Below are 16,369 nucleotides of genomic sequence, written 5' to 3'. Positions count from 1 at the left end.
ACCTCAAATGTCAAATGTTTTACAAAGTGTATTTATATACCCATCATAACATTTGTTTATTAACAAAGCCTTATAAGAATGAACAGGGATTAGGAATATAATCAATGGTATTATAACAGCATTGTATGGTGACAGTTGGTAGCTACACCTCTGAGCACAAACACACTTGTAAAAAAGAATGGACAGGGATTATTATACCCATTTGGGGTCACTAGATGAATCTGAGGTGGGGGGATACCTCTAAAAAACTTCCTCCAAATAACTAAAAGGCAATCTTACCTACCAGTTGAAAGAATTGCGGCAAAGTGACAGTCTGAAATGATGGGTATAAAATCTTGGGTGACAGCCACCTACCTCTCAGTTATGGTTTCAAGATACTGAGTGTGCACACACACACACACACACACACACACACACACACACACACAGATTTTCTAAAAATACAAACTAGTGGAAAGTTTTCAAACTGACAAACTTGTCATGGAAACTGAATAAATATGCAAAAGAGCAAAATAAACCCGAGTCCAACCACCTCGTTAATAGCTGAGGTCTTTATTTCAATTTGTATGTACAGTAAAAGTGCTGCTGAGAATATGCAGCAACCAGACAAAACATAAATGTAATTCTCTCTCAACAATTAGCAGCTTAAGATCTATCAACTACAGTGTTAACGTTCACGCGTTCACAAGTGTCATTTCTGTACTTTTCAATTCGTGCAAGTGAGTTTTTATTCTGACACACTTTGATAAAACACACTTACAGTCTAGTAGTCAGTCCTGCTGAGGGCATCACCTAGCGTACACAACACACAGACAGAAATGTTCACTCTTAGAGCCACATTCAAAACGTCCCGTTTCATGTGGGGGTGGGAACCATAATTTTGCCTGTGTCAATTTATTGATTATAGTTTTTGGTTTTGTTTTGGATGCAGTATTTCCCAAAGCTGAAAGGTAGCTCCTCACTGGAGCTTACTTGGAATTCAGCATTTCCTCTGACTGTACCTCAAAGGAATATGAAGTCAGAAACAAAACCAAATGCAGTGGAGACCACATAAAAATATGCTCATTATTAGGGCATGGCTAGCAAGGAAGGCTTGATCCCAGTGTTCTTCTTGGTCTCAGCTTTTTACTTCAGTTGGGTGAAGGGGATACAGGGGAGAAAGAAGACCCCAGTCAGTGAAGTGTAAAATTTAACGTACTTTTGCTTCTGAAGGAGCCAGTGGAGTAGAAAGCCTTCCTTGCTAGGATGCACTGGGTATATATCAAGGAATTAAAATCGGAGCAGACAGAAGTGCCCTTCAATTGAGTCATAAAAAAAAGGTAAAATATTAGTTATTCTACAACCTGAACAGAGTCGCCCAGGCTACCACAGCCAGCCTCAAGCACCAGCACTAACAGGTAATCCAGGAATGCTTCATTTCAAAGGGAATGCACGTAGTCTTTAAAAGAGAAGAAGCATTAAAGCAAGGGGAAATGTCCGCTCACAGAACAATTGTTAAACAACCATTAGAGTGAGGCTATAGAAGAGCTTTGAATAGACCAGAACCCAGGAACAGCCACAATGCAGAGAAACACAAAGGCAACAGGTGTGGGCAGCGAGAAGTGGGGGAAGGCATGAACACAGATGCATGGTTACAAATAGCATTAAATGCAGACAACTGTCAGGCCTGGTGAAGAATCAAAGGACAAGACAGCTGGAAAGCCATTACTGTGACTGACCTAGCCTGAAGCTCCTTCCTAAGACAGTTTGAGAGAGGATGGTGGGCGGTTAGCATGGCCTGTTTGGCTGGGAGCGCAGGGGCCTGTCCAGAGGCAAAAACCTTCCTTTGATAGAAATTGTCCCATAGCAAATGGAAACAATTTCAATCTATCATCACAGTGACTTCTAGTGCCCACAAAAGTTAGTAGCCTCTACACAGTTTAGGGGACTCAAAGGTTCTTAGAAAAGCCAGAGGATGGCGGCTAGAGCCTCTTTTTGGTAACTTTGTGGGGCTCTCTTCCCTATTCTTAGTGATTAAGCTAGGGCAGAAGGTTAGGAGAAACTATGCTAGTTTGACAAGGTCATGGTGGCCTTTGGCACTCCCGCCTAAAGTCACTGCAATATTTTTAGGCAAAATTAACATTTAAAATACATAGGCATGGCAACAATTTGTTTTTGGCCTGAACATGAATTGGTTCCAATTATTTTTTTAATAGAAAATTCATCTCTGTGGTCCCTGCTTTGGGCACTAATTTTGAGAGGTCAACAGAGCTAACAGGTTGTACTACAATCATCTGGGGATGGAGTGAAGATTGGGGTACCTGAGTTAAAATATCAAAATGATTATGGAAACAACATGCTGACTCTGAGAAGGCCAGCCTGCAAAAGCTGCAGGAGGCTGGAGCTGTCATGTAAACCATCCTCTCAGACAGAGAAGGCAATGCTAATCTAGTTCCAAAAGGATTTCCTGGTATGGGAAGAGTAGGCAAAGCATGCTTTGCTACTCTTTTCAGAGCATATTATGTGCCCTTTGCTCATCACTTAGTTGCACAGAACTGAGGCCAAGAGGGAACAGCATTTGTGATTCAATACTATGAATATGAAAAGATTAACCAAGCTTTCTAGATATGCTCTAAAAGCCCAGTTCCATTCTGGTCGAACTGGTGATAGCATGGGGGAAGAAGGCTCAGTCGTTTTTTCTAAACTGTCTATAAAAGTCCACTGAGCATAGGTATGTTAGTAAGTCAGTCTAGATGAATAGGAAGCAGACAACATTTTACACCCCAAACTTGGGTCCTTCTAACCTGACAGATCCTTTTCTGTTCTTTAGGGAGAACCACCCTCAGTTGATTCTCTCAGGCAGACAGAATAAAGCTTTGAAATTAAGGATGCTGGGGCCAAAATGCAGAGAGAAGATTTCACATCACTTTGGTTTCAGTAATTAGGGGGTGTTAAAAATAAATTAAGGAAACACAAGGAATTATGTATGACTGTCATAATATAGTCTCAGTTTTTCCTAAAGACAACCCCAACGCAAAGTCACTGGGTGAACATTTTCTTGGGGCAAAAAAAATCTATCCTATCATGCTGGTTTGTGGAAACAGCCTCCTCCTCTCCCTGCACACCCCTTTCCTCTCCAACCAAGCCAAGCCCATGAAGTGGTGGGGATGGGGTGGCAGGACACCAAAAAGCAGCAGCAGCCAGAGGAGGAAGTCTAAGCTGCATCTCAAAACAAGGGCATCAGAGGGAAGCATTTATAGCAAGTCTTCCTTTACTCAAACTGTTTCAAGACAAGAGGGAGCAGCACACTTAAATATCCACACATTTCTTCATTTAAAAACATCACTTCTTTATTTCAAAGGAAAAATAAAAGACCCTCCCAACCCTTTCCAAAAAAACCCAATAATAATAATAACAATAATAAAAAATCCTATTAGAAACCATAAGGAAGCACTGAGAGTTTGAGTATTACATTCTTCAAGTATGCTGTTCGGATTTTCTGTTTTTTTTTTTTTTTTTTTAAGTTGGTGACTATACACATATTTAAAAAAACCTTAAAAGTGCGGCCAAGGGATTTTGCTTAAAATTAAGTATTTAAAGGGCTACTTCAAAATACTGTAGTAGGGCTTTGCAGTGATCCTTTGGGGCATGATGCTCTCACTTTTGTATCCTAGCAAAGGTTAAGGGACCAGGTTCAAAAGTGATCATACTTCCAGGGTTAGCATGAGTGGCCAACTTGGGTGAGAAAGCCAGGGAGAGATCCATGTGTTCTTCCACGGACAAGGACAATCCACCCTGAATCCAAAAATTCAGACATGGAATGTGGTAGGATTTCACAGTAAAGTTAGTCTGGGAGGGGGAGAGGTGGTGAGCCCAGACGAGGCAGGGTGTTAGGTTTAACTGGTTTCCCTAATCAGGTTTTTGCATCTTTTTAGTGGGTTTTAGTGCAGTCCTTCAAGCCACAATTTAGAATGCCCTTCAGTGTGCTCCAGATTGTTGGTTCATATTAAAGGACTGTTTAAGATTTGCATCCCAAGGAAAATCATGCTACATAAAAATGATCCAAGATTTTTGCCCAAAAAACTTCTTGGATAAAATCTAAAAAATACTATTGCAATTGCGTCTCTTGAAGAAAAAAACATTATTCTAAATGTAAACAGATTCACTCAACTCTTTTGTTGTAGAAAACTTCAGAGTAGGTAAGTTGCTGTCTAATTCTTCGCTGCATGCACTCGCCAGAGGGTAGGGGAGCACTGCCTTCTTGTGCCAGCATCATCTGGGGGAAGAAAAGAACCGTTCCACATAGCTGAAGAGGGCATCCCAGTGCTTCCAGAGAAAGGCAATGAAAACCACAAGGAATAAAGTGCTGAACGTCCTGTTGCGAGTCTTCATAAGAGGAACCACGCAGTTGGCTACCGTGGAGACAAAGACCAAAAGGACCGCCATCACTGCCAGAAGGATGTTGATGAGTTTGCCCAGAAGGTTCCGGGCAGTGGCATTCTCCAGCCCTTCCAGCTGTACCACCTGCTGCTGCTGCTGCTGCAGCTCCATCTTGGAAATACGGGTCTGGCATGCCTCCAGGGCCTCCTGTGGGCCAGAACAGGGAATAGTTAAGCCTTCTATTCACAGTATTTTGAATAGTTGACATGCACTTTGGGTAAGCCAGATGCATCTTGAGCTATGCCAATGATTTTAAATGTGTTAAAGTCTCAAATATGAAAGGCCAAATGTGTAAGTCATTATTCAAGTGACTATTATTCACCTAAACTGCCCTTCATTGCAATCCTTGTGGGATGGCTCACAGGAAGTACCAGCCACACTTAGATTTGGTCTCGAATGTTTTAATGCCAAGACCTCCAGTATATGATTTCTTTCCATTTAAAAATTACTAATTTAAGTTTCACAGGACAATGATCATGGCGGGGGGGAATTTTATTCTTGTTCAACATAAAACATTTCAAATAGGATACACAGTGTCTCTTGATATTTTTCTCAAATTCAGGTCTTAGCCTTGAAGTAATACTGTCAGTTTGATATGTATTCATTCTTTCACCTGTTTAACTGCATACAAATTTAAGCCTAGGGAAATGTATGGGATTATTTTTTGACTTTCTATATTAATACAAATAGTATACTATAGGAACTAATCCAGAGCTCATTTTTTTTTCACTCAACAGTGGGTCCTGCCAATCCGTTATATGTCAATGTGTAGAGATTTACCTCATTCTTTTTAACTGCTATGTGGCAGTTTATAGTATGGACAGATATGTCCCAGTTTATTGAGTTCCCTGTTGGAGAGATTTTAGGTTATTTTCAACTTTCCCACTATACCAGTGATGAGGTGAATATCCTCTGGACATACTTGTATGTACTATCCATTGTTTTCCGAGTCAAGTCAATCACATACAAGAGGACGTTCCCTCCCTTTTATTTTTTTATTTTTATTTTTATTTATTTTTAAATTTTTATTTATTTATGATAGTCACACACAGAGAGAGAGAGAGAGAGGCAGAGACACAGGCAGAGGGAGAAGCAGGCTCCATGCACCGGGAGCCCGACGTGGGATTCGATCCCGGGTCTCCAGGATCACACCCTGGGCCAAAGGCAGGCGCTAAACCGCTACGCCACCCAGGGATCCCTCCCTCCCTTTTAATGGCTGTAAGGACACTATGCCCAAACACTAGACCAAACGTTATAAGTGATATACTCCCTTCAACCCATGAGTTTATATGAAATTTACCCTCAACATTCAGAGGACAGAACCTATCTCCTTAGCTATGGTCAGATATCCTCTAAAGTTGAGTAGTGGTGGGAGCCCTAGGGTTTTCTGGTCTTGTGTCAATGTGTCCTGGTTTCCTGGGATTTGAGATGAAGGCTAGGCAACTTCAGACTGAAGCAAGCTAATGAATAGATAATGAATACTACCCAGCCCAGAATGATCATGGGGAAAAAACTGAAACATTAACAGACTTCCAGAGTCTGGAGAAGATGGCGGCTGGGCAAATGATTCAGACATTCCCTTGATTCTTTTAGGCTATAAAACAAGATTCCTGGACCACTTCTCTTCTCTAAGACTAGCTTATTTCAAGATGCTTTCATGTGAAACCAGCAACTGTTCCCTTAGAAATACCTCTCAACTGGAATAAGAAAAAGTTACATATTCTATTTCCTCACAGCATAAACTAGAGGGTCTTAAACATAACTGTCTTATGTGTTACTCTCACGAAATGGCCTGGCAATATGCCTGTAAAAGGTTTGGGCTTGGCAACTAGGACAAAAGCTCCCTTTGCTATAGAAGAATACAGGACGGCCATGAGTCCTGTCAGAGCAGCTCCTGAAGTAGTAATCAACAGATATAATAATGCATATGGTCTTCTATATACTGAGACCTGTGATCCTCAGAACATTTCTTATGAACCCAAGCAAGCATACCACCCTTACATGGTATAGACTTTTGAGAAATGTACCTCATTTGAAGAGTAGGTATATTACAGTTGGTATAACCTTCTCTTGATACTCTACCTTCGCCATCTGTTTTCCTAAACTTTTCAATATTATGGTGAAATATACCTAACATTAAATTTACCATTTAATTTTAACCATTTTAAAGTGTAATTCAGTGGCATTTGGTAAATTCATAATGTGCAACCATCACTCCCATCGTATTCTAGAACATTTTCATCACCCCAAAAAGAAATTCCTTACCTCTTAGCCATTACTTCCTAATTCCATCTTCGTGCAGCCCCTGGGCCCCACTATCTACTTTCTGTCTCCATAGATTTGCCTGTTCTAGATATTTCATGTAAATGGAATCACATAATATGTGGCCTTTCGTGACTGGCCTTTTTTTTCACTGAGCCTAATGTTTTCCAGATTCATCCATGTTATAAAGCATGTATCAGTATTTTATTCCTTTTTCTTCTTTTTTATTGTGGCAAAAGAAACCTAACATAAATTAATTAATCATTTTTAAGTGTATAGCTCAGTGGTATTAAATCCATTCATAATGTTGTGTAGCCATCACCACCATCTAACTCCATAGCTCTTTTCATCTTGTAAAACTGAAACTCTGTAGTCATTAAACAAGAACCCCTCATTCCCTTCAACCTCCAGCCCCTGCCAACCACCATTCTACTTTTTCTTAGTCTTTTGCTTTAACATCTGATCCTTCATGCTAACCTGGATGTCCCGGGCCCGTTCATAGGACTGATATGCAATTTTCTCTTCCATGCTGGCCAATTCCTGTTTCAAGTTTAAGATTTCATTCTGGTGGAGCTCCGTTAGGTCATTTAGCTGTTCTTCTAATCGTTCACATCTAGGAAGGGGGAAAAAGTTAGAATTTTATGCATTCTATATTTTTCCTGATATTATTCACATTTAATCCCCAAAACCCATTCTGCAAGGGAAGAAAACAAAAGCACAAAGAAATTAAGTCAGTGGCCTGGGGTAACAGGGCATGCTAGTGGGTACAGCTCTTAGTCCCTGGACTGGACAGCTTGTCACAAGGCCATGTCATAGCAGCAACATGGTTTTTCCACAGTCTTTTCAACACACAGTATTTACAGCAATGCCAGCAAGCCCTGGTTAGCTTTGAGCATACTCATAATAAATGAGGCAGTTCTTATTCTGCTCTGAGCAGCATAGGGGAGAGGCAAAAACTAGAATACAATTAAGCAGGTCTCATCACAAGATAAACAGCACATAAGTGGAAACTGACCTTCTAGCAGTCACCAGTAGCTATTCTGATACTGGACAGATCACTCACCTGGATGTTCACGGTTCAGAGCCCATCATCCTCATGGCCAAGCATAGTGTCTAGGACATCTCAGTCAACAAATATTTACTGAGAGCCTGCCTTTTACCATGTATGTTCAAAATACTGGGAATACTGTGGTAAGCAACACAGAATGCCTGCCCTCATCAGTTTACATATTAAGGTGTGTGTGTGTTGGATGGAAGGAAGCAGAAAAAAACCAAGACAATTGAAGGTATGGATAAGTAAAATGAAGAAGATCAATAGGGGTATGTATATGACAGGGTGCCTGGTGGTAGGTTAAGCTGGAATGGCCAGAGTCCTATTCAGCACTCTCCAACAATGTCAGATAAAACTTGAACCATGATTTGAAAGGACTTATGAAGATGTGGGGGTCAGAGCATCTTAAAGCAGAAGGAATAGCAAGTATATAGTTCTCAAGATGGGAACTAGCTTGACAGGTTTGAGAGACACAAAGTAGGCCAGTGTGGCTATATCTAAGGAAAAAAAACAAGAATGGAAGGAGATAAGATTCTTTGGGAGGAAGTCATTTAATTCATCTTTTATCTCTAGCACTTGGGACTACCTATAAGAAGTTTATTTACATAAAGGTGGAATATGGGTAGGGCAACTAAGAACCAGTAGGATTGAAGAAGGTTTAAAGGCAAGATCAGAGGTTTCAGGTAGGAAAAGAACACGGATAAAGCAAGGAGAAATGTACAGGACAACTGGAATGGTGAATCTATGTTGGAGAGAAAAGGGAAATCCGGCCTTAAAAGGTAGGTATGGGAGTTGGGATTCTGGACAGACAGTAAATGGGCCCAAAGCAGACTGCTGATGGGGAGGGTGACATGATAAACACAGTGTTTTAGGAATATGGGTTAGGTAGAGGAGAAAAGGATAGACTGGGGTAGGTTGTGTGTGGAAATCCCAGGAACCAAAAAAAGAGCTAAGTAGGGAGGAGGATCGTTGAAAACTACACATTAAAACAGACAGCCTCAGCAATCAGACAACAAAAAGACATTAAAGGCACTCAAATTGGCAAAGAAGTCAAACTCTCCCTCTTTGCCGATGACATGATACTCTACATAGAAAACCCAAAAGACTCCACCCCAAGATTGCTAGAACTCATACAGCAATTTGGCAGTGTGGCAGGATATAAAATCAATGCCCAGAAGTCAGTGGCATTTCTATACACTAACAATGAGACTGAAGAAAGAGAAATTAAGGAGTCGATTCCATTTACAATTGCACCCAAAAGCAAAAGATACCTAGAAATAAACCTAACCAAAGAGGTAAAGGATCTATACCCTAAAAACTATAGAACACTTCTTTTTTTAATATATTTTTTTATTTATTTATGATAGTCACACAGAGAGAGAGAGAGGCAGAGACACAGGCAGAGGGAGAAGCAGGCTCCATGCACCAGAAGCCCGATGTGGGATTTGATCCCGGGTCTCCAGGATCGCGCCCTGGGCCAAAGGCAGGCACTAAACCGCTGCACCACCCAGGGATCCCCTATAGAACACTTCTGAAAGAAATTGAGGAAGACACAAAGAGACGGAAAAATATTCCATGCTCATGGATTGGCAGAATTAATATTGTGAAAATGTCAATGTTACCCAGGGCAATTTACACGTTTAATGCAATCCCTATCAAAATACCATGGACTTTCTTCAGAGAGTTGGAACAAATCATCTTAAGATTTGTGTGGAATCAGAAAAGACCCTGAATAGCCAGGGGAATTTTAAAAAAGAAAACCATAGCTGGGGGCATCACAATGCCAGATTTCAGGTTGTACTACAAAGCTGTGGTCATCAAGACAGTGTGGTACTGGCACAAAAACAGACACATAGATCAATGGAACAGAATAGAGAATCCAGAAGTGGACCCTCAACTTTATGGTCAACTAATATTCGACAAAGGAGGAAAGACTATCCACTGGAAGAAAGACAGTCTCTTCAGTAAATGGTGCTGGGAAAATTGGACATCCACATGCAGAAGAATGAAACTAGACCATTCTCTTGCATCATACACAAAGATAAACTCAAAATGGATGAAAGATCTAAATGTGACACAAGATTCCATCAAAATCCTAGAGGAGAACACAGGCAACACCCTTTTTGAACTCGGCCACAGTAACTTCTTGCAAGATACATCCATGAAGGCAAAAGAAACAAAAGCAAAAATGAACTATTGGGACTTCGTCAAGATAAGAAGCTTTTGCACAGCAAAGGATACAGTCAACAAAACTAAAAGACAGAACCTACACAAGACTAAAGAACCTACAGAAGACTAAACCTACAGAATGGGAGAAGATATTTGCAAATGACGTATCAGATAAAGGGCTAGTTTCCAAGATCTATAAAGAACTTTTCAACAGCAAAGAAACAAACAATCCAATCATGAAATGGGCAAAAGACATGAACAGAAATCTCACAGAGGAAGACATAGACACGGCCAACAAGCACATGAGAAAATGCTCCGCATCATTTGTATTCCCATCAGGGAAATACAAATCAAAACCACAATGAGATACCACCTCACAGTATCCAGTATCCAGTATCCAGTGAGATACCATTCTCACTGGAGAATGGGGAAAATTAACAAGGCAGGAAACCACAAATGTTGGAGAGGACGCGGAGAAAAGGGAACCCTCTTGCACTGTTGGTGGGAATGTGAACTGGTGCAGCCACTCTGGAAAATTGTGTGGAGGTTCCTCAAAGGGTTAAAAATAGATCTGCCCTACGACCCAGCAATGGCACTGCTGGGGATTTACCCCAAAGATTCAGATGCAATGAAACGCCGGGACATCTGCACCCCGATGTTTATAGCAGCAAGGTCCACAATAGCCAAACTGTGAAGGAGCCTCGGTGTCCATCGAAAGATGAATGGATAAAGAAGCTGTGGTTTATGTATACAATGGAATATTACTCAGCCATTAGAAATGACAAATACCGCCATTTGCTTCGATGTGGATGGAACTGGAGGGTATTAGGCTGAGTGAAATAAGCCAATCGGAGAAGGACAAACATTATATGGTCTCATTCATTTGGGGAATATAAATAATAGTGAAAGGGAATAGAGGGGAAGGGAGAAGAAATGGGTGGGAAATATCAGAAAGGGAGACAGAACATGAGAGACTCCTAACTCTGGGAAACGAACTAGGGGTGGTGGAAGGGGAGGCGGGTGGGGGGTGGGGGTGACTGGGTGGCGGGCACTGAGGGGGGCACTTGACGGGATGAGCACTGGGTGTTATTCTGTATGTTGGCAAATTGAACACCAATAAAAAAATAAATTTATTATTAAAAAATAAAATAAAATAAAATAAATGATGGTAAAAAAATAAAACAGACTAGAAAGGGAACAATAAACACATCTCTAGCTTATGGTGAATAACATGTAAGCCCCTCTGTCAGACAGAGGGCTCAGCCCAACAGAATATACTACCACAGAACACTACCTGGGCACAAGTACACACCCAATACTAGTATAGAAGCCTCAGGGGACTGTGTATTAAAACAATAAAAATGACACCTAAAACTACTCTTCCTTTTTCTTGTTCTTAACATATATATATGTACATAACTTTTAAGGAATAGAAGTTTTCTGTTAGAGGTAATTCTTATATTGCAGTATCAGTGATATTCTCCCTTCCAATAATTATATCCTAAACTCCATTCTTTCTCTAAGAAATGATTTTTTTTTGTTTGTTTTTACTGTATTACTGAATCGTACTAAGTTCTCCTTTATCCTTGATCGGTATCTGTATTGTTTTCTTTCACACTGAAATTCTGTTACTAAGGTGATGGAACAGATTAGAAGGTGTTTCCACCCTTTACCTGTAACTCAGGCCAATATTCTCTGTGACTATCTTTTCACTTCATCTGCAGCCCAAGATATGTGCTCAGAAACCAGTACCACCCCTGGAACTGATTTTCTATCAAATTTTCCACCAGTTGCCATAGAATATGTTGATACAGTACTGTCTTTTCAGGTTCTTCCTAGTTTATTTAGCTCACTATTTCTTTGTTGTTTTTAGTATTTGATGATTTCATCATTCTCTCACCTTACTAGAGATGGGATAGAGACTCTATAAAAGGACTGTTCCAAAGTATCAGTCCCTTGAAATTTAAGGGAAGGGCTGGGCCTTGCTGCAAATAATCCTCCTAAGCTAGGGATTGATGTTCAGTGGCAGGGAGGGGAGAATGGCAGTGGTGACAATCAATCTGCTGCTGAGAATAGACCCATATGACATCTTTGGCATGTGTTCCATAATTGTGTAGTCTTTCAGGAATGTTGGAGAATCTTATTTGATATGAAATATGGCTCACACATACCATTAGAACAGAATAAAAAGTAATAGCAACAACAACTGCTGCCATATATTCAGTTCCTACTATATATTCAAATTTGTTTTTTTAAAAAGATTTATTTATTTGGGGGGAGGAGGGGCAGAGAGAAACGCAAACAGGGTCTGTGCTGAGCCCAGAGCCCAAGCCCGAGTTGGGCTAGATCCCAGGACTCTGCCATCAAGACCTGAGCCGAAACCAAGGGTTGGTCACTTAATTTACTGTGTCACCCAGGCACTCCTACCCAAATTCATTTGTAAAACCCCAAGAAGGGGGTTTAGTTTACAGTTAAGGAAACTGAAGCTCAGAGAGGTAAAGTGACTTGCCTAAGGGCACACAGAAATTAAGTAGGGAGCAAAGATTTGAATCCATGTTTGTTTGACTTTAAACCCAAGTTCTTAACCTCTACACTGTGATGATGCCACTTTGAAACTACTCAGGAAGCCCAGATGAGCTAAACTCCCTTTATAAGTAAGAAATCTGAGTCAGGTCTACAGTTGATCCAAATTACATAGTCACACAGGGAGCTGGACTGAGCTACAGTGACATGATTGTTTGGAGCTTGATGTTAAGGGTGGAGTCAATGGGAAGAGGAATGTAATAACTCTACAAACATAGATTCAAAAAGAAGATAATAGCAAGTGTTGGGGAGGATGTGGAGAGATTCGAAATCTTATAGAGCTGGTGGGAATGTAAATGGTGGGTGCATCAGCTTTGGAAAACGATTTGGCAATTCCTCAAAAAGTTACAGAATCACCATATGACCCAGAAATTCCACTCCAGGTATACATTGAAAAGAGATAACAACTTATTTCTACACAAAAGGTGTACAAAACATTCACAACAACATCTTTCTTAATGGCCAAAAAGTGGAAACAACTAAATGTCCACCAACTGATGAATGAATAAATAAAATGCAGTGCAACCATACAATGGAATACTATTTGGAAATAAAAAGAAAGGAAGTAATGACATATGCAACAATATGGATGAGCCTTGAATATATTATTCTAAGTGAAAGATGCCAGTCAGAAAGGACCACAAACTGTATGATGCCACATATATGAAATGTCCAAAATAGGCAAATCTACAGAGATAAAGGTTAATGGTTGCAGGGTCTGGGCAGAATGGGAAGATTGGAGGGTGATGAAAATGTCCTAAAACTGATTATGGTGATGGCTGCATATATCTGTAAATACATTAAAAATCACTGATTTATGTAAGTTGAATGGGTAAATTCTATGGTATTATGAATTAGAACTCAATGAAGCTGTTAAAAAAAGATTATGATGTCTGCAATTTACTTTCAAATGCATTAAAAAAATGAAGAGGGGGATCCCTGGGTGGCTCAGCAGTTAGCGTCTGCCTTTGGCCCAGGGCGTGATCTTGGAGTCCCAGGATAAGTCCCACATTGGGCTCCCTGCATGGAGCCTGCTTCTCTCTCTGTCTGTATCTCTGCCTTCTCTCTTTATGCCTCTGAGTAAATAAATAAAATCTTAAAAAAAACAAACAAACAAACGAAGGGAAGGGGCACCTGGGTGGCTCAGTCAGTTAAGCATCTGACTTGATTTCAGCTCAGGTCATGAGATTGAGCCTGAGTCCGGCTCTGCGCTCCGTGTGGAGTCTGCTTGAGATTCTCTCTCCCTCTGCCCCTCCTGTGTGTGCACGCACACACGCGCACACACACAATCTTTCTCTCTCTCTGTAATAAATAATAAATAAATAAATAAATAAATAAATAAATAAATAAATAAATAAAGAAATCTTTTTAAAAATGAGAGGAAGGATGGATAGATGGAAAGATTCTGATTAGATGATATAGTAGAATGTAGAATCTAAGGGGTGGGTGGTATGAAGCTCATTGTACAACTATTTCCAACTTTGCAGCATACTTGAGGTTTATCATAAACACAGTGGGGAAATGATTATAGGTATTATAGCCAGGAAAACTTGGGTTTGAGTCCTTGGGTCTGCCTGTCATAACCTACTGTTTAGGTTAGTTTGCTTTTCTGAGTAAGTTCCTTCATCTATAAAATGAGGGTAATAGTACAGAAGCATTATTAAAAAAATCCATTTTTCTTCTTTCATAATTTACCAAGGAACATAATGGCCTTTTTGAAAGTGTTTCTACATATTAAAGAAGGCATCACTTGAAAACATGCTCCCTGAAAGGAATTCATAGGCAATTTGAAAACCTTTTTAGCCAGCCAAGTATTTCCTGTGGTGACTGATTCATGGCCTTAATCTCATTTTAGGCCCATCACAGAAATAAATCCAAATATCTCACACTTGATCTTACATGTCTTTAAGATTATCATTATTTAAAAAAAGAAAATCATAAGGACATATATTAAATTATTGTTTTCTATCTAAAACTATTATATGTTAATTATATTTCAATAAAAATAAATGGATATCTTAACAAATCAGAAAAAAAAAGATTATCATTATTCCATGTACCTCCCTACTCCTCAAGACTTATTAAAATCAGTACGCTCAGAAGAGAAATATACCACAAACATTTAAAGTATTGTTTGAAAAAAAAAAAGTTCCCTTAGTAGAAGGAATCTTAAACTCTGGGGGTTAGAAAAGATCTTAGAAATCTATTACATCTCTTCCAATTGAGGAATTATTTCTATGAAATCCCTGACAAGCAATCTCTCCTTGAACACCTTCAGTGGCGGGGTTTCATTTTTCTAAGATGGTTTTTTTCACTATAAGAGGAATTCTTTTTAAAACTGAACTAAAACCTAGCTACTTGTGATTCTCACTCCATAGGTTTGGAGCCACAAAAAACAAGCTACTCCCTTGCCTGCATTACTTCTGATAGCTGCATTCATCAACAGTTAGTAGTTCCCCAAGTATTTCTTTTTTAAAAAAGATTTTATTTATTTATTCATGAGAGACACAGAGAGAGGCAGAGACATAGGCAGAAGAAGAAGCAGGCTTCCCACTGGGAACCTGATGCAGGGGTGGGGGTAGGGACTCTCAAGGCCAGGACCCCAGGATCAGGAGCTGAGCCAAAGGCAGATGCTCAACCACTGAGCCAGGTGCCCTCCCCATGTATTTCTATAGAACAAATCCCTGGTAAAGCCTTAACTGCACTTGCATCTGTCAGTATCATTTTGAATTCAGCCGCTGAAGGTGATTTCTTTCAGTGTGCTTTCTCTGCACGTATTTGTAAAGATTAGCCTGTCTTTTACTGTCTTCATCCTGGGTGAAGATACGGAGGCCAAGAGTGGGCAAGGCCAAGCCAGAGCTCACAGGCTGCTCCTATAGAATATCCCAGTCCCAAGCCTGGGAACCGTGCTTGCTAGGGTAGCAAACACTTCGGTATGCATTACAAAATGTCGGGAGAGAAGAAGAGGTAAGAATTAGGAGAGCCTTTCTGTTCCCCCCTCAACCTCCAAATACAGGCAGTTAGGAAGTCCATGTTGGGGGATGAAGGTTTAAGTTAGCCTATTTTGTCATTTTGTCTGTGTTTAGGAGTCCTGTAGCTACACATCTAGTTGAAAAGCAAAACTGCATTCACATTTGTGCTTTATTTATCCTAATGTTTCTGTGAGCACCCACTGATTGAAGAGGACAAGAATAAAGTGAACAGAAAGTTGCCAAGTGCCAGGCAGATTAAGGTACAAAATAGTTTTCTTCCCTTAAAGCTTTAACACTTTTTTTTTTGATATTTTATTTTTAAGTAATCTCTATACCCAACATGGGGCTTGAACTCAACCTGAGGTCAAGAACAACATGCTTTACTGACCGCGCCAGCCGGTGACACACACAGAGGCAGAGATACAGGCATAGGGAGAAGCAGGCTCCATGCAGGGAGCACGATGTGGGACTTGATCCTGGGTCTCTAGGATCACGCCCTGAGCTGAAGGTGGTGCTAAACTGCTGAGCCATCCATGCTGCCCTCTCTTCCAGAATTTAGATCCAAATTGAAATAAGACATTTAGATTTTTTAGTATATATAATTTTAAGTCCCTACTTAATTAGAACATGCTTTACTGACTTATTTTACCCATTGTTTGAGGTTCCCCCCCGCCTTCTTGGAATATATCCTTTAGTATTTCTTTTAGCAAAGGTTCCATGAGTGGTAATTTTTTGTCTACATATGTCTGGAAGTGTTTTAATTTCACTCTTTCTTGAATAATAAATTAGGTGCACACAGCATTCTAAGGTCACAGTTATTCTTCCCTAACACTTTGAAGGTATGACTGCATTATCTTCTGGCAGTGTAATATCCTCTTTGGTCCATTTGACACTGAATTTCTTTCATTAACTA

At 40.1% G+C, this 16,369-nt stretch overlaps 1 protein-coding gene across 9 annotated transcripts in view; it reads right to left on the bottom strand.

Annotated features, from left to right (window-relative positions):
• Positions 1 to 533: 533 nt before the first annotated feature.
• The window catches only part of TMCC1 (transmembrane and coiled-coil domain family 1), a 241,381-nt gene continuing 225,545 nt past the window's right edge, over positions 534 to 16,369 (bottom strand). For all 9 annotated transcript variants that reach the window (XM_072785042.1, XM_072785043.1, XM_072785044.1 and 6 more), the window contains 2 exons: positions 7,159 to 7,294; positions 534 to 4,566 (listed from right to left, as the gene is read on the bottom strand). In XM_072785042.1, coding sequence (XP_072641143.1) covers positions 4,252 to 4,566; positions 7,159 to 7,294 — 451 coding nt within the window. In that variant the 3' untranslated portion in view covers positions 534 to 4,251. The remainder of the gene's footprint in view (positions 4,567 to 7,158; positions 7,295 to 16,369) is intronic.

The sequence above is a fragment of the Canis lupus genome, chromosome 19, assembly GCF_048164855.1.
Source record: "Canis lupus baileyi chromosome 19, mCanLup2.hap1, whole genome shotgun sequence".
Taxonomy (NCBI): domain Eukaryota; kingdom Metazoa; phylum Chordata; class Mammalia; order Carnivora; family Canidae; genus Canis; species Canis lupus.
Note: the sequence above shows the minus strand (reverse complement) of the source record. Positions and strands in the feature narration are given on the sequence as shown.